General features: G+C 30.6%; 7 protein-coding genes across 11 annotated transcripts in view; 4 read left to right on the top strand and 3 right to left on the bottom strand.

Moving 5' to 3' along the window:
* Positions 1 to 133: 133 nt before the first annotated feature.
* Positions 134 to 3,163, bottom strand: LOC105207680 (THO complex subunit 6 homolog). Of its 2 annotated transcripts, none has more exons than XM_011177254.3 (6): positions 2,779 to 2,860; positions 2,001 to 2,140; positions 1,450 to 1,677; positions 1,152 to 1,319; positions 907 to 1,069; positions 134 to 762 (listed from the first exon to the last, which is right to left on the bottom strand). In XM_011177254.3, exons 2-6 carry the CDS (start codon positions 2,114 to 2,116, stop codon positions 442 to 444), a joined length of 996 nt encoding a protein of 331 aa, XP_011175556.1. In that variant the 5' UTR covers positions 2,117 to 2,140; positions 2,779 to 2,860; the 3' UTR covers positions 134 to 441. The 2 variants fall into 2 exon arrangements, with proteins under 2 accessions (XP_011175556.1, XP_011175555.1); XM_011177253.3 differs by lacking the exon at positions 2,779 to 2,860 and adding an exon at positions 2,963 to 3,163 and having other exon boundaries at positions 442 to 762.
* Positions 3,039 to 7,179, top strand: LOC105207681 (aspartate aminotransferase, mitochondrial). The gene is made up of 8 exons (XM_011177255.3): positions 3,039 to 3,270; positions 3,777 to 3,933; positions 4,084 to 4,212; positions 4,278 to 4,499; positions 4,867 to 5,023; positions 5,172 to 5,270; positions 5,346 to 5,662; positions 6,089 to 7,179. Exons 1-8 carry the CDS (start codon positions 3,182 to 3,184, stop codon positions 6,209 to 6,211), a joined length of 1,293 nt encoding a protein of 430 aa, XP_011175557.2. The 5' UTR covers positions 3,039 to 3,181; the 3' UTR covers positions 6,212 to 7,179.
* Positions 7,180 to 7,938: 759 nt separating this feature from the next.
* On the top strand, positions 7,939 to 9,554 carry LOC105207678 (ubiquitin fusion degradation protein 1 homolog). Of its 2 annotated transcripts, XM_011177251.3 has the most exons (5): positions 7,939 to 8,098; positions 8,215 to 8,335; positions 8,403 to 8,557; positions 8,637 to 9,188; positions 9,346 to 9,554. In XM_011177251.3, the coding sequence occupies exons 1-5, from the start codon at positions 8,096 to 8,098 to the stop codon at positions 9,415 to 9,417; spliced, it is 903 nt and encodes a 300-aa protein (XP_011175553.1). In that variant the 5' UTR covers positions 7,939 to 8,095; the 3' UTR covers positions 9,418 to 9,554. The 2 variants fall into 2 exon arrangements, with proteins under 2 accessions (XP_011175553.1, XP_011175552.1); XM_011177250.3 differs by lacking the exon at positions 7,939 to 8,098 and having other exon boundaries at positions 8,203 to 8,335.
* Positions 9,533 to 11,836, bottom strand: LOC105207679 (vacuolar protein sorting-associated protein 29). The gene is made up of 4 exons (XM_011177252.3): positions 11,424 to 11,836; positions 10,876 to 11,067; positions 10,462 to 10,697; positions 9,533 to 10,216 (listed from the first exon to the last, which is right to left on the bottom strand). The coding sequence occupies exons 1-4, from the start codon at positions 11,424 to 11,426 to the stop codon at positions 10,099 to 10,101; spliced, it is 549 nt and encodes a 182-aa protein (XP_011175554.1). The 5' UTR covers positions 11,427 to 11,836; the 3' UTR covers positions 9,533 to 10,098.
* Positions 11,837 to 12,598: 762 nt separating this feature from the next.
* Positions 12,599 to 16,067, top strand: LOC105207677 (cell cycle checkpoint control protein RAD9A). The gene is made up of 6 exons (XM_011177249.3): positions 12,599 to 12,847; positions 13,169 to 13,371; positions 13,456 to 13,620; positions 13,967 to 14,123; positions 14,658 to 14,829; positions 14,974 to 16,067. The coding sequence occupies exons 1-6, from the start codon at positions 12,814 to 12,816 to the stop codon at positions 15,662 to 15,664; spliced, it is 1,422 nt and encodes a 473-aa protein (XP_011175551.2). The 5' UTR covers positions 12,599 to 12,813; the 3' UTR covers positions 15,665 to 16,067.
* A 144-nt stretch (positions 16,068 to 16,211) lies between these two features.
* LOC105207676 (endonuclease G, mitochondrial) lies at positions 16,212 to 18,896 on the top strand. Of its 2 annotated transcripts, XM_039457308.1 has the most exons (7): positions 16,212 to 16,306; positions 16,380 to 16,405; positions 16,460 to 16,659; positions 17,224 to 17,417; positions 17,586 to 17,822; positions 18,050 to 18,230; positions 18,515 to 18,896. In XM_039457308.1, exons 1-7 carry the CDS (start codon positions 16,227 to 16,229, stop codon positions 18,611 to 18,613), a joined length of 1,017 nt encoding a protein of 338 aa, XP_039313242.1. In that variant the 5' UTR covers positions 16,212 to 16,226; the 3' UTR covers positions 18,614 to 18,896. The 2 variants fall into 2 exon arrangements, with proteins under 2 accessions (XP_039313242.1, XP_011175550.2); XM_011177248.3 differs by having other exon boundaries at positions 16,380 to 16,659.
* Positions 18,897 to 19,553: 657 nt separating this feature from the next.
* Positions 19,554 to 23,267, bottom strand: part of LOC105207675 (protein crumbs) — a 42,635-nt gene continuing 38,921 nt past the window's right edge. The window contains exon 19 of one of the 2 annotated variants that reach the window (XM_026133993.2): positions 19,554 to 22,961. In XM_026133993.2, coding sequence (XP_025989778.2) covers positions 22,731 to 22,961 — 231 coding nt within the window. In that variant the 3' untranslated portion in view covers positions 19,554 to 22,730. The remainder of the gene's footprint in view (positions 22,962 to 23,267) is intronic. The other variant, XM_011177247.3, reaches the window with a different exon arrangement.

Raw genomic sequence — 23,267 nt, 5'->3', positions numbered from 1 at the left:
TATTCTTTTATGTATAAAATTTTTTAATTTATAAATAAAAAATGAAAAAAAGAAATGTGAGAATAGATATATTGATTATTCTATGTATGATATTTGATAATCATAAAAAATGTTGCCAAAATTATTTGGCAAATACTTACATATATTGTTTATTCCATATTTTTGTATTGTTTTTACCACTTTAAGCAAAAAAAGTGCAATTATAAGAACAAATGTATGCGTATCTATCTTTGCATTTCATCGCTTTGTATATTTGTACAAAAGAAACATCGTATCGTATAAAAAATGTATACTTTATTAATATATTTATTTAAAAAATTGCAAAAATCTAAGAAATTATATTAATTTTTATTCATTCCAGTTATTCGAAAAAGGATCAAGATCCTTATTTGAAAATTAAATTCCTATTTCGTAATAAAACATAATTCGTTCTAATAAGTCTTACGCAAACTTAAGTGTCATTTCACGATAATTAAAGTTTGTACTGATGTCGATGCAGTTCGAAGTGCCAGCGACGCTGAGCACCTTGTGTGGTGTTTCTTGATGCACTACGCTATAGACTGTGAGACTCGAAGTAGGAACTTTGGCTAGAACTTCGCCTTGGTATGTCATGTGATGAACATGGTCGGTCGTGCCACCAGCGATGACACGATCCTCGTAGATCTCTGCGACATGAATCCCTTGATCAGTCAGATCGAAAACTGTCGCAACCTCCATCGTTCGCATATGCCACAATGATAAACTGGGCCCACCACCACACAGCTGAAATTAAATAAATCGAAATGAAAATTTAAAAAATATTAATTTAGATGTAATTTTTTATTTATTCCTTATTATTTGATATATATAATGCTCTGCTCATTTTTTAAAATTGTAGGTAAATACATTATTGTTATTGTTACTTACCAACCAGTCTTCCGTGAAATCAACAGCGCCGATCCACTTTCCGAATCGCGGTCGAGCGACTTTGTCTACTAAATGGGGTGTTAATATGTTAGTGTTCTCCTTTTTGCGCAAATCCCATAATCTCACAGAACCATCCTCACTGCAGGATGCAAGCTGATTGTCCCTAAAATTTATAAAGAAACTTTTTAAAATTATGAGAATAGCATCACTTTTGTGCAATGTATCTGTACCAGATAAATAATTACATTATGGCAAGGCAATGTATGTAATCGGTGTGACCCTGCATGCATCTCAAAATTTTTCTGTCCTCTATGTTTATGATATAAATGTTATTATCACCACAGCCAACATATAATAAATTATTCACTTTTGAGTACACCATGTAATTTATGTCTGGCTTATCATAACTGTCTCTGAAAAGAAATATATGTTTTATAACTTATTCTATAATATATTTCATAATCTATATAATTTTTCAACATATCCATGTAAAATGTATTGATATACATTTTACTTTAATTATACTCTGTCATTTTCACTTACTTGTTAACAGGAATTTGTATATTCCAAGAAACTTTGCTTTTGGGAGCTTTATTCGTCGTGATCGCTTTCCAATCCCATCCTGATATTTCGCCACGTGTTCCTGTCACAAGAAAATTCTCTACGGAGAGCATACATGAGACTTCTTGATCAGGATGGGTAGCAAAGCGATAACTGGGTCCTTGTAACTCATTCTCCTCCACTTTATTGGGCCCTAAGACCTTTGACAGACTGTTTGGAAATTTAGCAATTGAGTAATCATAAATTAAATAATTATTAATAGTAATTATTACTATTTAACTGAATAGCTTTGCAACTGTTGTAAGATTCTCTATATATATATGTATATGAAGAATTCGAGAAAAAAAAAATGTATACTTTCTCATTTCTAAAAAATATTCTAATTTGTATAAAAAGTCTGAAAAACTTTTTAAAGTTATAAAATTATACCAAAATTCTGAAAAATTTTAGAACTTTTAAAAATTCTAAGAAAAAATTTTTACAAAATATACATTCATTGTTTAAGAAAATTTCTTATTCAAATACTCCCTTACTCAAATACTGAAACATCTCCATAGATGTTGCCAGCCAAAAGATAATTTCCATCAGGTGAAAAGGTCTGCGACAGCACAGTGTTGTAAAGTAACTTCTTGTCAGTTGATTCTATCATTTTCCTCACAATTTGTTATATATACTGCACAATAAAATAAGTATAATGCCTGAATTGTTAATGAAAGCAATATTTCTATGGATTATTTGTAGAATAAATTATCCGCATTCTCAAAAATTGTCACTATATAAAGCCCAGCAATATATTTATATCAACATTCAAACTTCCAATTCAATTAAGTTTAATAGATGATTTCATAGATTTTTTTCTTGTCCATTATAAAAAGAACATTAATCTATGGTTGATACTTATGTGAATACAATATCAAAAGAACTACGGAGAAAATACAATCCAAAGAAAGTGATATCTATATATTATAGGAGTTGTCTTTATCACTTTTAATTTTAATAATTTGAATTAAAGTTAGCTTTTATAACTGATTTCCTAAAGTTCTAATTAAGTTAATTGCCTACACTATCAAAGTTTTTTTTCACAAATCTTTCAGTCTTACAAAATATAATTGTAAAAACAAGATTACTGGACCACACGCGAAGCCGCTCTAATATTTGTTTACTATCAACAAACTAGGTTAAATTAGGTTAGGTTAGGAAAATGCCAGTTTCTATATAGAAACTAGTCGTTTTCGACAATTAAAAATATTTTAATGACAAAATAAATTTTAAATTTTAAAAAGAAAAATTTAATTTCTAAGATTTAATTACGTGTAAAACAAAAACAGAAAATTCTCGCGCAAAAAACACGTTCCATGAATTCTGATTTCGAACGACGTGAACTTCTCACATTTGAACTCGAACGTCATACGACGTAAACGTAAATTATAAAACAATGTTTTCGTGCGCGAAGCGAAAAATAATTATGAAGAAAAAAAAACACTCTAATACTGACGTAATCACGTTGATAACACGCGGTTGCTTACGACAACTTTGTCGCATTCCGCATCGATCATGTGACCGCCGCGTTCCGTGGACCCGTGGACCGTTCCAGTTAGTCCAAGTACTCCAAGTCGGCACCGGTTAGTCGGGGTTCGGAGTCCGATATTGTCTGTAATTAACACCTGTTCTCCACGTTTGAAAAGATAGGAAATTGCGAAAGATCATACTTCAAATGGCACATACTACAAGGCTGCTCGTGACGACTGGCAATTTCTTGAAGAGCGCCTGCAATTCTTTCTCGATGGCCGCGAGATCCTCTAGGTGAGACTTTTTGGATATTCGTTCGAATGACCTTTCGACCTTCACAAAATTGCTCAGCTATCGTATCCACTTCTCGATGACGATTACGATTATCATTTTGGAATTATTGGAATTTTAATTATTAATGCTTGTAATTATTTTAAGAAGGCTTCGATGTACACAGTTGTAAAAATGCAGAAAAGAATATTAAGAATCGATGTAAAGGATATAATAATTAAATTAATTTAATTAATTTAATCAATTTTCAAAATTCTGAAAGAGCACACATCTGCCCCTTTAATTAAATTAATTAAAAATTAAAGTTATTTTGCATGTAAATATAAATTTTTATACTTTTGTATGAAACTGATGTTGTAACTTTCAATGCTCTTGAACAATAATCTTATCTATTTGATATGAAATTAGAGATTGGCATAGAATTTTTGATATGGAATTAAATGGGATTTTTGATGTAGAATTAAAAAAAGAAATAACTACAATTTATTAAACAAAAGTATATATTACAGTTCATGGTGGTCTCATGTTGAAATGGGACCACCAGATGCTATTCTGGGAGTCACGGAAGCTTACAAAAGAGATCAAAATTCAAAGAAGATCAATCTGGGCGCTGGTGCTTACAGAGATGACAATGGCAAACCATATGTTCTCCCGAGTGTTCGTAAGGTTAGTTATAAGCAAGATATCAAATTCTGAAAGATGAGAACGAATATTATATGTAAGACATAATGTAAAAGATTATATAATGATTATTAAATGAATATAAAACTTATAAAATTTTATTTATTATAAAATACTTTGCATTATTTGTGATAGGCAGAGGAGAAAATACGAATCAAGGAAATGGACAAAGAATACTCCACAATTGCTGGCAATCTCGAGTTTTGTCAGCACAGTATTAATCTAGCTCTTGGGGAGGGAAATGAAGTTGTTGCGAATGGATTGGTGAGTATTATGATGAAAATAACATGAAAAATTTTCTCTTAATAAAGATATCTCTTTTTTTTTAGAATGCAACAGTTCAAGGAATTTCTGGAACTGGTTCTCTCTTTGTTGGAGCACAATTTTTGTCTCATCATTTTCCTGGCAATAAGGAAATTTATCTACCAATTCCTTCATGGGGAAATCATACTCCTTTATTTAAACTTGCTGGGCTTACGGTCAAATCTTATCGTTATTACGATCCAAAAACATGTGGTTTGGATTTTAAAGGAGTAGTAGAAGATATATCTGTTAGTACCAGAGATTTTTAATAAACAAGATAATTATTATCTTGAAAATGAATGCATGCATTGGCAGAAAATGTCTCAAAGATAAATATTAGTCACAGAATTTGGCATCATATTAATTAAAATTGTAATAGCTAATATTAATATACTAACACAAAAATTTTGTTTTTTAAATATTGATAATGTAATTTTTAACACAAATCTAAATAATAATATATGGGCACAGAAATTATACGAGACACATTGCTCATAAAATTAATAATTACATTGATTAACGTCAAATGACATTATAATTAACATTGCATTAATTAACAATAACTTTAAAAAGAAATTAATATTTTATCACACTAATGATATTATCTATGAATAGAATATTCCTGAGAGATCAATCATCCTTCTACATGCATGTGCTCACAATCCCACTGGCGTTGATCCCAAACCGGAACAATGGGGAGAATTGTCTACTCTAATTAAAAAGAAGAATTTGTTTCCATTTTTCGATATGGCATATCAAGGCTTTGCCTCAGGTATTTTCAAATGCAATCTATTACGTTATGTTAATGTTTATTAATAATAAAATAGTTGTATTAATATTAGATTTATAATTTAAGTTTTACAATTTTAATACTTGTACAATCTAACATTTTTTTTCTATTTTGATACATTTTTCTGCAGGAGATCTTACAAGAGATGCTTATGCAGTCAGACTATTCATTAAAGAAGGTCACAAAATTGCCTTAGCTCAATCCTATGCAAAGAATATGGGTCTTTATGGTGCGTATAAAACATTTTACATATATATGAGTGAAAAAGGAAACAATTATATTAATTCCTCTTTTATTTTCTTAGGTGAACGTATTGGAGCATTCACTCTAGTGACATCTAGTAAAGATGAGGCTGCCCGCACTCTGTCGCAACTGAAGATTCTAATTAGGCCAATGTACTCAAACCCGCCGATTTACGGAGCTCGTATAGTTAACGAGATCCTTGGCGATCCTGAATTGCGAAAGGAATGGCTAGGTGATGTGAAGGGTATGGCCGATCGCATTATTTCGGTTCGCACGAAACTGCGCGACAATCTGAAGAAGAACGGCAGCACTCGTGATTGGTCTCACATCACCGATCAGATCGGAATGTTCTGTTACACTGGTCTAAAGCCGAATGAGGTAATCTCCTTTTTTCTATATTAATTCATTTTCTCTACACACATTGAGTCCGACATTTTTAAAAATATTTTCAAAAAAGTGTAAATATGTGTTTTTTAATATTTCTAAAACATTAAAAAAAAAATTTGTATAAAAATTCTAAGAAAAATTTTTTACCAGGGACCTTTGACGTTCCTAAATAGCCTAAATTTGTGACCATTTATTTATAAAAACAATGGTATATAAATGTTATAACTTTTTTTTTAATTAGTCCTTTTATATTTTCAAAAAAAACAAATACGCGGGATACGAATAATCCCATTGCATATAAATAGGGTTAATACTTTAGTAATAATTTTTATGTTCCTTTTTTAAACAAGAAATTCAAAAACTTATTGCTATTATGATTAATTATTGATTTTTTAATTATTGTCAATCTTTTAACAGGTAGAAAAACTTACAAAGGACTTTAGCATTTATCTGACTAAGGACGGTCGCATCTCCATGGCCGGCGTGACGTCTAAAAATGTAGAATATTTGGCACATGCGATGCACGAAGTTACCAAGTAACTTCCACCACTAAACTGACAAGTTAAATATATATTATCATTCACCCGAAGCCGCCTTGATAATATATAGCCTGCCAATGATAATATATAGTCTATTTTACAGTATACAACTTGAGCAATTAAAAGTAACTTACAATTAATCAAGAAAAATATATACAAAACCACACAGCACGGATATGAAATAGATAATTCTGAAAATTCTGAAATATGCATGATTTATCTTGGTTTCTAAATATTTGTGAATCTATTTGCTGTTGTGCTAAATAATATATTGTACAATAGCACATAATTAGTAACATATACTGTGATAAATATATATGCGAGATCATTGAATTTAATGAACCAAATTTTTTTATTTTTATAATATATTTTAAATATTTCAAGTTAGATATTTTAGATATCATAAGTAAATATATTTTGATATTTTTTTAAAAAAATAATATTTTTTGTATTACATATCTGTGCTGTACGAAGACGAGATAATTGTATTTTATAGAATTTGTATTAACGCGAGTGAGCAGTGCAAGTTGCAAATATTTGAATGTTGAATATTTGTTGCAGTTGTACATATTAGATTCCAGTAAAACCCGCTGTTTTTGTAATACGATCCATTTTTTATATGTAGCGTTTAATTTTACAATTTTTATTTTAAGATCATTGGGAACAAATATTTTCCTCTATTCTAAATTTTACGATTCCGAATTCTATTTTGAATAATACATAACAAAAATATCTTCCATTCTTTCTTATTATAACATTTATGAGAAGTAATGTGAGGCAGCACAAGAACTAGTTTAAGGAAAAATAATTGGAATAGGGGAAAATTTTGGATAAAAGAATTTGTATCTTGTTATATGTATTGTATATCCTCGCTATTTATAGCTATCTGAAGAGCTTTATAGAATACACATATTTCTTGTAAAGTTTATATTTTAAAGAGTGTAATATATCTAAAGATCATGTTAATATTTTCTTCACTTTTTCTCTTATCTTTTTCATCCTATAATTCACAGTTACATTTTAAGGAAAAATATACAATTTTTAATACGCAATTGTATTCCTCTTCTTTAGCGTTAATATTTATATATTTAAAATATAATTTTGATATGATTAATTAATAGTTATTAAAATATATATTTGAATTCCACGTGTACATAAAACCTGATGTGAACAACAGGCGTGAAAATATTGATAATTTTAAAAATTGATAAGATTATTAAGAAAATTATGAGGAGCCAGTGTGTGTTTTTCATTGCTATAATTGAGATAATTGCGAAACTTAATTGAAAAGTAATTCTTTGTTTAAAAAATTTGTGTCTAATTATTTTAAAATAGTGCTGTACGTTTGATGGAATTGTTATGTGAATATCCTAATGTGTAGAAAGAATTCCAAAGTCATAGAATATTAACAATTCCACAATTAAAAACAGAACAAAACTAATCTAAGTAAATTGTGAATTGAAGTCAATTTAATTTTAACATAACTTTTGAGTTATATTTTAGTTCAAGCATGTGCAACTTTTAATGTAACTAAATTTTATAAACCATTAACTTTAACTTAATTTATTTAAAAAGAAATATTAACTTACTTAACCCTGGAAAATATAATTATACATATAGATAATAAAATATTTATATAAGAATTATAAATATTTACTTATATAAAAAAATAGAAGAAAATTCTCTTAAAAAAGAAAAGAATAATTGCATATTTTTCCGATCGTTGTTGCGCATATTTGCACGCAGCGTCGTCTGCTACAATGTAAGTACACACTACACAGTGGTATGTGTACAAATGTCTTGACTCTTTCGTTGAAGGTTCATGTTGTCGTTATAGAAAAAATCCCATAAAAAGGAAAAATTGTCAAGAGAATCAACTGCAAACATGGTAAGAGAGTTGAGAAATCAGTGGCTATCAGGGAAATGGCAAAAGTCTTGTTGAAATCTGTTTCTCAAGGGTGTAGTTGAGGTTGAGGTTAACGATTCAGCAGAATGACTTTCCAGTTTCAGTTCGGGTTCAACATGTTCCCGGAGATTCCGCGGCCCTTCAACACCCAATATAAATGTTTCTCAGTGTCGATGTTGCCCGGGACTTATCGCCAGGACGTTGAACGCGGCGGCAAGAGTGGGTATCAACTGATAACTGGAGGAAAACAAGGAGGTTACTTTGTGCCAATGTGTTTGTTTTTCAGTAATCATGCCACCGTCTGCTCTGGAGCAGCTCACCAGGCTCAACATCATTTACCCAATGCTATTTAAATTGACCAACAAGAAGACAAACAGAATTACTCATTGTGGTGTATTGGAGTTCATTGCCGACGAAGGCAAAGTCTATTTACCTTACTGGGTAAGTTAGAAAAGCCATATTTTATACATATATACTTATAAAGTAACAATAAATTATAGATTACTATGTTTTCTTGTAGATGATGCATAATCTTTTGTTGGAGGAAGGCGAGTTACTAAATGTAGAGAGTGTGTCATTGCCAGTTGCAACATTTTCACGCTTTCAACCACAGTCGGAGGATTTTCTGGATATCACAAACCCAAAGGCAGTATTGGAGAACGGCCTGCGTAGCTTTGCCTGTCTAACCACGGGCGATGTGATTGCAATCAAATACAATCAAAAGATTTACGAGATGTGCGTGCTTGAAACTAAGCCTGGTCCAGCGGTCAGTATCATCGAGTGCGACATGAACGTGGAATTTGCGCCACCGGTAGGCTACAAAGAGCCAGTGCGAGCGGCAAAGAAAGAAGAGGACGACATAGAGCATCTGGCTGATATGATGCCAGCGCAGACTGGCTTTGTACCTTTCCAAGGTGAAGGTGTCCGGCTGGATGGTAAAAAGCGTAAAGAAACGCCCAAGCAGGAAACCGTAGCTGCCAAGCCGACCTATGTTCGAGGAATACCGGATTACGAGTATCAAATAGGTACTCTCAGGTTCTTGCGAAATATGAAGCCAGCGAATAATAAGGAGGTAAGGGCTCAAATTGGAATTCTATATTATGAGAATTACAAAAGAATTCTGTCTTGAATTTTACTGTGAAATCCAAATCTAATGTGAATTTATGATGATTTATATCGCAGGTGATATTTATAATATTGTGTGATTAATGTCGTTTCTATTATTTCAGACAAAGGATCCAGATGAATTTAAGGCGTTTACTGGCGAAGGATTTACTCTTTTGAGAAAATCCAGAAAGTGATAGAATATAAGAAGCAATATTGTTTATTATTTTTAATTTATAAATATTTAAGAGTGTTTGCCGGAATGAATGTTGTATTGTGGATATTCTCTTTTGTTATAAAAATATAATTAAATGATAGTCAATTATTAATATTACTTTTACTTCAATTATTGATATTATCTAAAAGTCATTACTAAGATTTTAATATGATATACGCATCTATTTTTCTGTCACTTAAACAGAAAAAAAATAATGTTTCATCTTTCATGTCATGTTTTTCTATGGAAATAAAAGGATTAAAGTGACTGTATATATTAAATGCCATACATAATAGTCTTATAGAGTTCTAAACTGAAACTTACAGGAGTATTCTCGTTTTTGATACTATTTTTATATTCCTTTTTTAGGAATTCTTTTCGAAAAATTTATAAATCTATAAATTTAAAATTTGTTACATCAAAGTAATATTTATTTTAATTTGATATTAACTTATTTTAAATCCGAGAAAACTTTTATATATAATATTGATATCATTTTATATACAATAAGTATATGATTCAATAATTACTCTTAAATGCTAATTAATTAATCCGAGACTGATTAAAAGTACTCGGCAAATATTGATTACTCATGCACATAATTGTGTTATAAATTTTGGATATAACCCGTAATAGGTATATTCTTAAATTTCCATTGGCTCTAACTCTTCTTATATTCAATTCTTTCTACTTTAACTTCGTCTCCGACCAATTGGTACACATAAGTAACCACTGTTGAACTTTGAATATCCATCAACACAAATGATGGTATAACTGACCTAAAAAAGAAAAAAGATAATTAAAACAAAATTCTTACAGGATTTCTTTATTAAAATAATAATTATCGTTGTAAATTACATTTCCTTATTTTTTCAAAAGAAATACTTTATAAATTAATGATTAATTGTAAGGTTACATTAAATAAATAAAAAAGATTTACAGAAAAAAAATATTTTTCTCAAAAGTATGTGCTCTTCAATCTTTTCTTTTATATCATTTCTATATCTTTTTGAAAAAAACTTACGTATCTAGAGGATTGTAAGCTCCAGTAGCTGATCCAGGATTGATATAGAATTTATTTTCATGTTCGTAAGCTTCGAATTTATGTGTGTGCCCAGATATGAGAATATCGACATCCAATTGTCTTTGTATCAAGGCTAAAGATTCTGGATCACCCCATGGCACCACTTGATGCCCATGAGAAAGTCCTATTCTGAACTGGCCTACAGTAACTACTTTTTGTTCCGGATAATTTAGATTCTGCAAACAAAATTCTTTGCTTTGATTTGTGCATAAATTATATTTGTAATTGCGCAATTTCTTGCCATTCTTTTTCTCACCCTTATTTTTATTTGATGTATTTGTCTATTTTAATTATATTTTAACATTATTCTATAAATATTTGTATGTGATTAAATAAAACTGTTGAAATATATACCTCATCAAAATCTCCTCTGACCACATGTACATCGCTGGCTAGTGTCTTGAGATAATCATAGGATTCCTTTGTACAGAGATTGCCAGTACATAAAATATGCTGTATTCTTCCCGGTACCAACAGTTTCTTGAATTTACTTGGGAGACTACTACATCTGTGTGGAATGTGCAAATCTCCCAATACCAACACAAGCTGCAAAAAATATTTTTCTATATCTGCTTTGGAATAAGATACATTTTAAAAGTGTATATTATTATATTAAACATTTTTTCTTTTTCTAAATAAGAAATATTTTTTAAAATATTTTGAGTAGAAAAATTTATATATATTGAGATAAACTGTTGAATTCTTATTCGTAAATAATAGATAATTAAAGAACAAAAATTAATTATAAGAGAATTTGTATTGAGATAAGTTGCATCATAAAAACTATAAAATAGTACATACAATGCTATGTTAAAGTAGCAGACACTACCCACTTTAAAGGTTAGATTATTAAAATGATTTTCGATTTTTAGCACATTTAAAAATTATTTTGCGTTACTCACCATGATTTTTGTAATTAGATCCTTAAGTTAATATATTTCGATACTTATAACCTCGTGATATCAATAACTGCTATATGTCACGAGAGACAGAAACGTCAAACACAGTCAAACATAACACCGGAAGTGTTAGGAAAATAGTGGAGGAGGATTTATCGAAATACTGGAGTCTCGTAACGAGACGAAAAGAAAAAGTAAATTATGACAGAAGGAAGGAGATATGTACAGTAGCGGACATATATGCCTTCCCGGTGCGTATCCATATACGCATGCGTTTATACAGGATACGATACGTGCGTTAAAAGAATCGCACTGGAAGGCATTAATTGGAAACGCTAGTATAACAGAAATGGCGCCGTCTGTCCGATTAAACGGTTCGAAAAATCGTCGGAGTTATTAGGAGTACAGAATTAGCGAGTAGGTTTACTGTATTTAGGGGTTGGATAAAATCCCCACTCCAGGGAGAGAAGGTACACGGTAATTGGCTAAACTTACATGATGGCTTCCCGACGCTGGCCAATCAGCGCATCGACACGTAAGTGATAGAGATGCCCCCGCTACAAAGACACTGGCCAATCAGCGCGCTGATACTCAAATAATAGAAATACCCCCGCCTCAAAGACGCTGACCAATCAGCGCGCCGATACTGAAGTGATAGAACATCCCCGCCACAAAGACGCTGGCCAATCAGCGCGCCGATACCAAGATTTATCTAGCGTACTTTCGGCAACTTCCTTATTGATTCTGCTTTCCTGATACTTCAAATAATATTTCTTGGAGTTTTGAATGAGTTTTGAGTGAAAAAGCCAATGCTCGCTTACTACATTTATTGCCTTTATCTTCTTTCAACAACTTATACCGATCTTTTAAGTGATTGTAAGGGACGCATAATTAAATTCTCGTTATTTTTAATTTAATTTAATTATTAATTAATTTCTCTTACAATACGTATAATAAAAATAATTTTTAATGAAAAATTATCTTTTCCTACATTGAAACAAACGTTCGAGAATTTGATCTCTTCTCTCATCCGTAAAAATATATTTGCAAGGTTTATATTACGATATGTTTTGCTTCTGAATACATTTTCATCATTTTTGTAATTTTCTTTCGACAATTATACCTATTTTGAAATTATCGAAATTAGCAACTGATGGACAGATCAGTCACTGTTTCTAAATACGCATCTAATTCAAGTAGTGGATGCTAACCTAACCCATCTTTCTACCAGACTGATATCTTCTGCCTTCTGCCTTTGATGGTCTCACATTGTTGTTGTGTTATGGCCGCGCGTGAAAGTTCGAATGAGCGTTGTTTTGAGAAGAACATTAAGTCGATATACGTTGTATATTTTTTAGGATATTAGTTGTGCGTAGAATAAAGAGTATTCGACATGAAATGCGTCGTACCCGGCGGAAACGTCAAAAGTAGGTTATCTATTCTTTTAAGTTATTAATGTATATTAAATAAGAATTGCTTTTTTTACAACACAAACAAAAATTGTCGACTTAATTTAACATTTTCTATTACATAGCTAATTTAATCTTTTACACTGGTTTTTGCAGTGCATATAGATTTACAAAAAGTATGTATTCAGTGTTATTACACACTACGAGTTAAATAAAATTTACCAAAAAATTTCACGTGTCTTATAGTTAAAAAAAATTTAATCAAAAAACTTGTAGCTCAATAATCTTGTGAAGCTTTTTTATATCAAATTGCTAATTAATGTTGTTTGATTGTTGCAGTCTTGGCAAAGGCAATACATACGTTAGCAAAGATTGGCGACGAAGTATATGTGAATCCGCAAAAGGAGTCAGTCTCTTTTCGCACTGTCAACATGGCAAAATCGGCGTATTCCGACTTCATGTTCCACAAAAACTTCTTTTCCTACTACACTCTTGGAGACCTCTCAGAAGGAGAGGCACAGAAGTGTAAAATTTCAATGAGGGTAATATTTATTTTATTAGCATTTATACGTATATAATATTTAATTTATAATTTAATTTAATTATTTAATTTATATTTTTTACAGAGCGCAATGACAGTCTTCAAATCTGCACATACAATAGATAAGCAAGTGGAAACTTGTCATATTCATTTAGAGATAGATGCCTGCAATTTAGTGTTCATCTTTAAATACAAAAATGGTATTAAGAAGTCTCATCTGACGCCCATTCTGGATACTGAAAATTTACAAGTACATGGAACACACTTTTTCATTATAATAATCTTTGCGATTTAGAAACTGTTTAACATTTTACCGTTTAATATTTTACAAGGACTTGTGATTAATTTTATTGACATAATATTAATACAGTGTTGCCAAATAATGAAGAAATTGATGAGCAATGACTTGTCAGTATTATAAAAAAGAGAAAATACATTTTAAGGATATTTGTAATCACATTTCTCTTTATTTGATATTTAAACTTTATTAGAAATAATATAAAATGGCGCTGTTATTTAGTTTTTCGTAATTAATGTTTTCAAATTTTTATCTGAATCATTGATCATGTCATATAATAAAACTGTGAATTAAATAGGTATCATACACTAAGGATGGTATGGTCAATGAATTGACGTCGCGGGCTCGAACGTTAACGGACGCTCTGCAGAATTTTGCACAAACTTTGATCGAAATAACACTCGAGATAACGCCACATAAATTGTTGTTTAGGAACTATGTGGACGAAGCATCAGGTAAATCAAGCGTGCTACTTCTAGCATATGTAAACTGTAAAATGCAAAATAATATAGTAATATATTACTTTCAATTAAGGGAGGGGTTTATATCACGGGTTAAAAAGTCCACATAAATAAACTACGTAGAGTCTGTGTAAATTTTTTATGGAAAACGGAAAGAGATAGAGAAGCTGTGTTTATTTTGTTTTAAAGATCGTATTTTTTTCTATTTGATCTTTATATGTTACTAAAAATAATATAAAATAGCGCTGCTATTCAAGTTTTCTTAAATTATTTTCGAAAACGCGTGTCCGTTATATTTCATCTATCGATCAATTTGCAATTTTATAGTATCAATACCATTTTATATTAATTTTTAATGTAATGTTTAAATATAATGTCATGAATAGAAAAAATGTAGGATTTTTATAAGGTAATAAATACGGATTTTCTTTTCATTTTTCCGCAAAAAATTCACGAAGATTTTTGCGTTTATTCATCTAGTTTATGTTTTCATAATGTTAATTAATATTATAATTATGTATTATACAGTTATGGTAAATACTACACGTACCCAGCTGGCTCTTGGTAGCGGAGAGTTTGATCGCTACACCATTGGCAACGAGACAAGTGTTACGTTTTGTTTGAAAGAGCTCAGAGCGTTACTCGGCTTCAGTGAAAACGTAGGTGTCCCCATTACTGCGAGTTTCGGAACATCGGGGAGGTATATATATCAAATTCTTAAGCTCTTATTTAATATTAAATAGATATTTTAATAATAGGTAACGATTACAATATTACTTTTATATATCAGTAACATGAAGTTTTAGCACATTTCAATAATCACTTCGTGTATAATGTTTTGCAGACCAATATTATTTATACTGAAGAGTCAAGCTTTCGAGGCAAATATGCTGATGTCAACTCTGAGTCCAGAGGGTGACAATCAATCAGATTCGTCGGTTGTCAGCAGGAAAATTCAGTCTGCTCGAAGAAAGAATGCTTCTTCAAAGAGTATATCCCGCAACAACAAATCCTCTACTCGATCGAAAAAACCTGTCAACCATCAAATTGATGATATGTTTAAGAATAAGTCACTAGAAAAGAAAAATCAATTGAATCAAACATGCAACCAAAACGGAAATGTTTCTGTGGGCGTCATTTCTGCAAAAGCGAATAATTCTATAAATGATATCCGAGAAAACAATTTGCATACAGAGGAACAGAGTCGTCACTCTGTCGCGTTTAATCCTATCAGCACATCTTCGACGACTAATAGAAAGATTTCGGAGGGTGACCGAAAACTAGTAAATTCAGTATTTTCTAGTATCACAAAAAGAAAATCAACAAATGACGAAAAGAATTGTAAGAAGAAAGAAGATCCAATAGATTGTATTGACTTGGAGGAAGATGTGCCACGGTCGCCGTCACCACGTCGAGTGTCTAAGAAAGCGAGAGTAGTATTTCAAAAGTGCTTTGAAAATACTTTTGATCCGCGAATGTTACCTGGTCATGACACTATCCTAGTAGAAGATTCCGATGAGAATAATAGTGATTAAGTGTTATCTCGTGAGATTTCGAAGAATTTTTATAACAATAAAGGTCAGAGAAAAATTTATTCAATAATAAAATACTGTATAATTTCATAACAGATTTTTCGGGAGAATTAACCAAGATAATGTTAAAAATAAATTATTTTATTATTTATTTTGTGAATAACTTTTTATTTTAATCAGTAGGTTTTTTGTGAAAAACGATATGCATTACAATTTGGTAATTGCAGATTCAGTTTTTATATAATTTTATATCAAGATTAAATGGAGAGATTTGAAACTGTATTACGTTATTTTGATGTTAAGTGATTCATTTGTGCAGACTCATTACTCTTGGTTAATTGGTCTATTTTTAAAGTAAGTTAAAATAAGTTGTAAAAATGTAAATAAAGAATCTTTATATAAGAAATCTCAGTGTTGTGTAAGAAATTTCTGATTTATATGTCTTCAAAATTTAATTTCTGATACCCCCTCCCCCCCCTTTTAGCACAGACAAAAACCACATCCATTTCCGATTTTATCGGCACTGTCATAGAATGAATGTTCCTTAATAGTATCAATTTCGATAATGGATGTAGTACTGGCGGTAGCGTACATACAGGTATTTGATTTCGACAGTCTCACAAAAAAGATTGGAATTGCTCTCAGGTTTCTAAAATTGTTTTCATTCATTCCATTCTCCTTCCACACTGACCGAACTCATTTCCACGTGGGATTGCAGGAGAGTAATATTACGACACACGAACGGTATGAGGCGAATCGCGTTTAATCTAACTGCTCTGACCAGTGTGGGTCTGGCAGGCTGGTGCTTGGGCAAGTTCTCCGAACAGAGGCGATGTTGGAAAGACAATGAAACGAGCGTGTTGTCAGGGACGCGAATCCGGAACATGCCGGGTTTGCCTCTGTTTGGCACGGTTTCGGCGGCCACCCCTTTAACACCCACCGAAAGGAATCTCGACATGGGCTGCAGTGTGTCCTCGACCACCACGAGAGTGTCACAGGTGAGTGAAAATCAAGGATCGATTGACTTAACTCCCAGAATTATTTATTGGTGGACAACTAGGAGAGTAATATGTAACAATAACATGAATAACAAATAATTTGACAAATAGATTGACATGTAGTGGCGAATTAGACCTGTTTGCACCAATACTGCTTAACTTTAAACTCATTCATTCGTGTGAGTTATAGATTGTAAACATTTACACAAAAATTATATTGCATCAAGTTTTTCTGCAGATATTAGCTCTTTCATCTTTATATTTAGTTTAACTTCTTATGCTTTTCTTAGTCTTATCCTAATAAATATTTTCATAGAATTTTATAACTATTCTATTTTTACTCTTATAAAAATTTTGAGAAATATTTTCACTAAGCTAGAAAAGAATAGAAAGTTAAATTGAGTTTAAAGTTATGTATGCAAATGATAAGAAATCTAGTGGCATCAAATAAGAAAGGAATCAACGTTTAGTAACTTGTCGACGTACAGAAACTTTGCTGAATTATTTTTAGCATGGTTACAAAATTTCTAATGATCGTACTGGACCTTGGTAATATTACGGCAGATTATGAAATTTGGTTTTCCCGGATTGGATCATGTCAGGTCCTACGAGGATTTTGTGCTATCCTATGACAGACGAAACAGAATTGCTCATTGGGTGTTTGAACACTTGTCCAAGGATAGACTGCAGTACAACAACGAGGTGGATCGTTCAAAATGCGAATTTAAACCAGATCAGAGTATACATCCTTTCTTCAGGTGAAAAGGAACATAATTCCTAATATATAATTCTCAACATGTTTCTGAAAAATCTTTGCACTATACATATATGTCATAGTCTTATCTCAATTATTGTCTACTAATTTAGTAGATTGAATTAATCTGTCAAAATTAATTGAATCTTTTAATTTTGGTGATGCCAAGTAGGTCAGACAACACAGACTACAAGGGAAGTGGCTATGATCGCGGTCATCTGGCGGCGGCTGGGAATCACAAAGTGGACCAAAAACACATGGAACAAACCTTCTTTCTCACGAATATGGCGCCACAGGTTGGAAAGGGTTTCAACAGAGATTCCTGGAACAGATTGGAGAAATACGTTCGGAAATTGACAAATATCTACAAGGACGTCTACGTATGCACGGGGCCATTATACCTTCCTAAGTGTGTTTGCTTTTTAGGCAGTTTTCAGTTTTATTTTGAATTTTGTCTATTTTCATATTATTATTAATTAATGTAGTAATACTAATTGTTTCTATTGTTATTCTTACTATTGTTCCTGCTATTATATATTTGTCATTTTTATTATGCAGCGCTTTTCTTAATAATTAATTTTCAAAATCATTATAATTAATCAAATTAATTTACATTTTGTTATTGTCTATTTACAGGAGAGAGGCGGATGGAAAGAAATATGTGCGTTATGAAGTGATTGGCGCGAATCATGTGGCAGTGCCTACACATTTTTATAAGGTGATCGTCGGCGAAACTAATGATGGTAAACTCGAAATGGAAGCTTTTGTGATGCCAAATACGCCAATTGACGATAATGCGCCGCTCACTAATTTCCAGGTATTGCTTTGCATTCCAAGAAATTATAATGTATAGAAAAGATATCAAACTATGTGTAGGACATATTTTACTTATATAACAATTATAAATATATATTTAAATGTGTCGTAATATAGATAGTTAAGTTGTCAATACAATTGCTTATTAATTAGAAGAAAATATTAAAATTTAAGCGTATTAGAATAATTGTATGAGTATAAAAAAATAAGCGATATGCTAAATTTATTCAATATATAATAAGATATAATTTAAATATTACAAGAGTTTCATTAATTCTTTTACAGGTGCCACCCGACAGCATTGAACGCGCTGCCGGGCTTTTATTCTTCGACAAAATTTCGCGTAATAAATTAAACAAAGTGAATGGCAAGAATACAAGATAGAACTGTCCCAATTTACTCAATTCTCTTTTCCTAACAGATTGACCGAAAACTCCTAATTTTCAATTATTTGGATTATACAGTTTTAATTTCTGACACATCCCATCAAGCATATATTTAAGAATCTAGTCGATTATTTTTTATCTCATTGTATATAATTTTTAGAAATTTTATCAAACATTGTTTTATATTATTGGTACATACTATACATCATATAGCATGTACGAATATATACATTTTAGATGTTCTGTATTTTATTGAATAAAGATACTTGTTGATGCATTAATCAATTTGTTCTTTTACATATGTATTTGTTGATTTTGTACATTTAATTGTCTGTTTGAAGTCACTATACTTACTTGGTGTAACGTGCTGCATTGCATATTTTCGACTCGATCATACCGAATAAAACGCGCTCAAAGTTATCGTATTTATTTTCTTAATTTGTATATGTCAAGGATTTAGGTAGATATACTGCGAAATTATTAGATGTAGTGCGAAATAAAAATTATGCGAGTATAAATAATTTTATACACGATTGATAGCGTTTTGTTAAAATAAATAAAAACGGAACGGTTATTAACTATACATATTTCAAATAATTTTACATATTTTGGCAAACTAACAATTCAGTAAAAAAAGATGTGATTAATACAAATTACATTTTTGAATATATATATATATATATATATTCTTATGGTTTATGATTTAGGATAGCGACTAGCTTTTTTTTTACATAAACATGATATGAATTTTTTAAAATTCTTTTTGAATTCTCTGTGCTATCTGAGAATATTTTCAGCTCACTTTTATCAATAAATGTGCTTTTAAACATACAAATGATGTAGTTGTTATATGCTTTAGGGTGGTATATGCTTAAAAGCACATTTCAATAAAATTAACTGAAAATATAGATCATGGCGTATTCCAGTTGTACTACCTATTAATTAACGTAATTCTTTATTATTTTATATTTATGTTACAAATGTTTATTAATTTTTTTCTATAAACCTTACATATTAATAAATTTATCTGTATTTTTATTATACATTTTCAATATTTGTCGATCAAAATGATCGACAGTGCCGTGGCGAATGAATGAAGTACTGCCGTGTCTTCGTGTCCTACGGATATTCTTAGCTTAATTCTAACTCAAATATATATATATATATATATATATATATATATATATATATATATATATATATATATATTCAGTATATTACATATTACATTTCTGGATATTACATTTTTCCTCATTTCTCTTATTTTAGACGCTGGGAACTCAGTCTTGAACACAAATACTTTGTAAGTGAAGAATCAAACGCTTATAAAAGATGATTTTTACAAAGTAAAATCTTATAAGATATCGCCTCGTCGCTACTTTGGTCGTGGTAGTATAAGTACGTATCGATTAATACGTTCGTTATCATTAAATATCTAATAGTCATATAAAATTCTAAATGTGATAAAGTCGTTACTAATCTTTTTCGGCTTACGAGTTATGTCTAACTATGTACAAAATTAACAGGCCCGGCGATAATGCGAATCTTCCGTGCGCATTCAGAAAGTTTTCTCTTTCTGTACCTACATTGGAAACGCTTGACACTATCAACGTTTCTTTACAATAAATCGGAATATATGTCGCTGTTTGACAATATTTAAGACTTAGCATATATAATTACTGCGAAGAGATAGGCAAATTAAAAGAAAACTTTTCATTAAATTAACTAAAAATCTAATTAAAATTATAAAAACTTAAAAAAGTATGTTAAAATCGAATTAGAATAGAAGTTTTATAAAAGTAAAAAATAAGTTATACTAAAAAAAGATAGGAATTGAAAGGAGTTAATGAAGATTAGAAAGAACTGGATTGAACAACGAAAAAATATAATTAAAATAACATTTTAGAGAGGAAGAATTTATTACGAACTTAATTAAAATTTAATTAGAGGAAAACAAAGTATAGGTAAATAAAGATTCAAGAATTTACAATATGAATTCGCCGAAAAAATTTAAGTGTAAATTTCCTTTAATTCACCTATTCTTTTGCAAGCGTAAGAACATTATGCATTAGAGATCTCGCATGTACGCCTTTTTGCATACCGTTCTGCTTGTTTCCTCTATTTCTTCTCAATATTGCATGCACCGCATCTTATAAATAATATCTCTTTAAGTAGAGTATAGATTAGGCACTAAAATGGACGGGTCTGTTTGCTCGGATTCGCCTCCTTCGAGTATTGCTTAACGTCTTAAGGACACTTCTGAGAGCTTTAAGTACACTTCATTATAATCTAGATGATTTATTTTACGTGTATTATTTACAGGGTGTCCCAGAGAGATGGAGGAGAGGAAAGAGCATAGATCACCCTCTTTATTATTTTCGATAAAACTTTTTTTACTCGAACGTCATTTACGATTAAATATTTTCTTCCCCTAATTCTCTTAAAATTCTTAACTTTAGAATCTTCGAATCTTTTAGATTCTTAGCTTTTGGAACTTTGATCGAATCTTTCGAATCATTTAATTTCTAAATCTTCGAATTCTCGAATCTTAGAACATCATTACTGGTCCCTCGGATTCAACTAAACGAATTATGATCCTTATTTTTAGAATGCAAATTATTTAAAAAGTATATTTATGCATGGAATGAATATACATTTTCTCTGAGACACTCTACACAGTCTACACATTGCTCAGAAAGCTCGAAACAAAACGTTGACTTTGTTTCAACGTAATGTCAAGTTTTCAAATCTACTTGATCGATAATTATCTTCCCTTGGCTGACATGCCGTCGAAAAATGTGTTGTTGCAAAAATGTTTACTATTAAATTTTTCATTAATCTTGAAATCAATGTCTATACGATTTTTTCGCAAGTATCGAATTAAAAGGATTTCACGGAAATTTCCTAATTATTGTCTAACCCAGTAAATGGAAATGGATTCAAAATATTAAAAATGGATAAAAATGGATAAAAATGGATTTAAAAAATCAAGAATTTGGATTTGACAATGACCAAACGAATCCATTTCTATCCAATTAAAGTTTAAGAATTTCTTGAATCCATTTTAATCCATGAAACGTGATTGAAATAAAGTGCTTTTTATTTTTTTTAATCTAAAAGGAGTTTTCACGGATTATCCAATCCATTTTAATCTATGACATAGAATTGAAAAGATTTAATTGCTGCCTTTTAATCCAAAATGAATTAAAATGAATTACAAATTTTCAATCCATTTCCGTTTACTGGGAAAGAATAAAAAAAAAAAATTATTCTTATAATAAATTCTCCCCTTCTAATTTGTCTATTGTTTTGTGACGACGAAACAGCGAGGACTAGAAGACGCGATGAATAATCGTTTCACGTCATCGACTTGGCTGTTCGTCGAGCGATCTACATCCCAGCAAACGGAACTGGATACAAAATATTTAACATGAATAGAAATGGATTCAAAAAATCAAGAATCCATTTCTATCCAATTAAAGTTTAAGAATTTTTTGAATTCATTTTAATCCATGAAGTAAGATGAACTTACGGGATTCTATTTTTTTCAATCCAAAAAAGTTATGCGGACCATATAATCCATTTTAATCCATGAAAAAGAATTGAAATAAAGTGATTTTTATTTTTTCAATCTATAAAAGAAGTTTTCGCAGATCATCCAATCCATTTTAATCCATGACATGACTGAAGATTGAAATGACTTAATGCTGTCTTTTAATCCAAAATGTATTCAAATGAATTAAAATGGATTATAAACTTTCAATCTTTCTATTACTGTTTAATGGGATGCTTTCAGTCGAAAATCTTCGCAATGATGAATCACATTTTTGGAAGACTTAGGCTATGCAAATAACTCTCGATATACGAAATGATTTACATTTGTAGAAAAGAAAACAAAATCTGCAGCTAAGCAAAATTGTAAGTAAAGAAATTTGTAATTCAATGGATTAATTACAAATTTAACTTTAGAAAAAGAAATTGTATTCTTTTATTCTTATTATAATACGTACCTTTTTTCTGAACAGAATGTGTTCTTTCAAAATGCAACTTCCACATATCGAAGTTCATTCGCATTACCTAATTACGTTCTTCCGATTGCAGTTTCGATTATTCGATTAGATCAATCTCTCTTCCGGTGGAGGCTTCATCACATTATCCATCTCCACTCTCGGATTACTGAATTCCTGAGCACTCGGACTGTATGTGCCACGTGTTGCACGTTTCTTTCTTGCCATCATAAAGAGCGCTATAAGGGATACAGTGGCAATCAGGAGGAGAAAGCCTACGATCGGACCTACGATTACCGCTATGTCGAGGGCTTGGTTACCTAAATAGTTCTGTTCCGGCTGAAAAATAATTATTTATTTTATATATATGTATAAAGAGATAAATAATTCTATCTACACAAATTTACATACAAGTTTGTCCCATATATTATATATTATATTATTATATAATTATATTAGTCTTTATTATACATATAAAATAATATAATTTCGCAAAATTTATTTTAAATAATAAATATAGTAAATTAAAAATAATATTATTTTGTGTAGAGAATGTGATGTAAATATTCTAAATGTCTAATCTTATTGAATTATCACTGACAAACTTATAAATTTCCCAACTTACATGCAACACGGTACATGATC

The sequence above is a fragment of the Solenopsis invicta genome, chromosome 14 (genome assembly GCF_016802725.1).
Source record: "Solenopsis invicta isolate M01_SB chromosome 14, UNIL_Sinv_3.0, whole genome shotgun sequence".
Classification (NCBI taxonomy): domain Eukaryota; kingdom Metazoa; phylum Arthropoda; class Insecta; order Hymenoptera; family Formicidae; genus Solenopsis; species Solenopsis invicta.
This window is presented reverse-complemented; position numbering and strand designations above follow the sequence as displayed.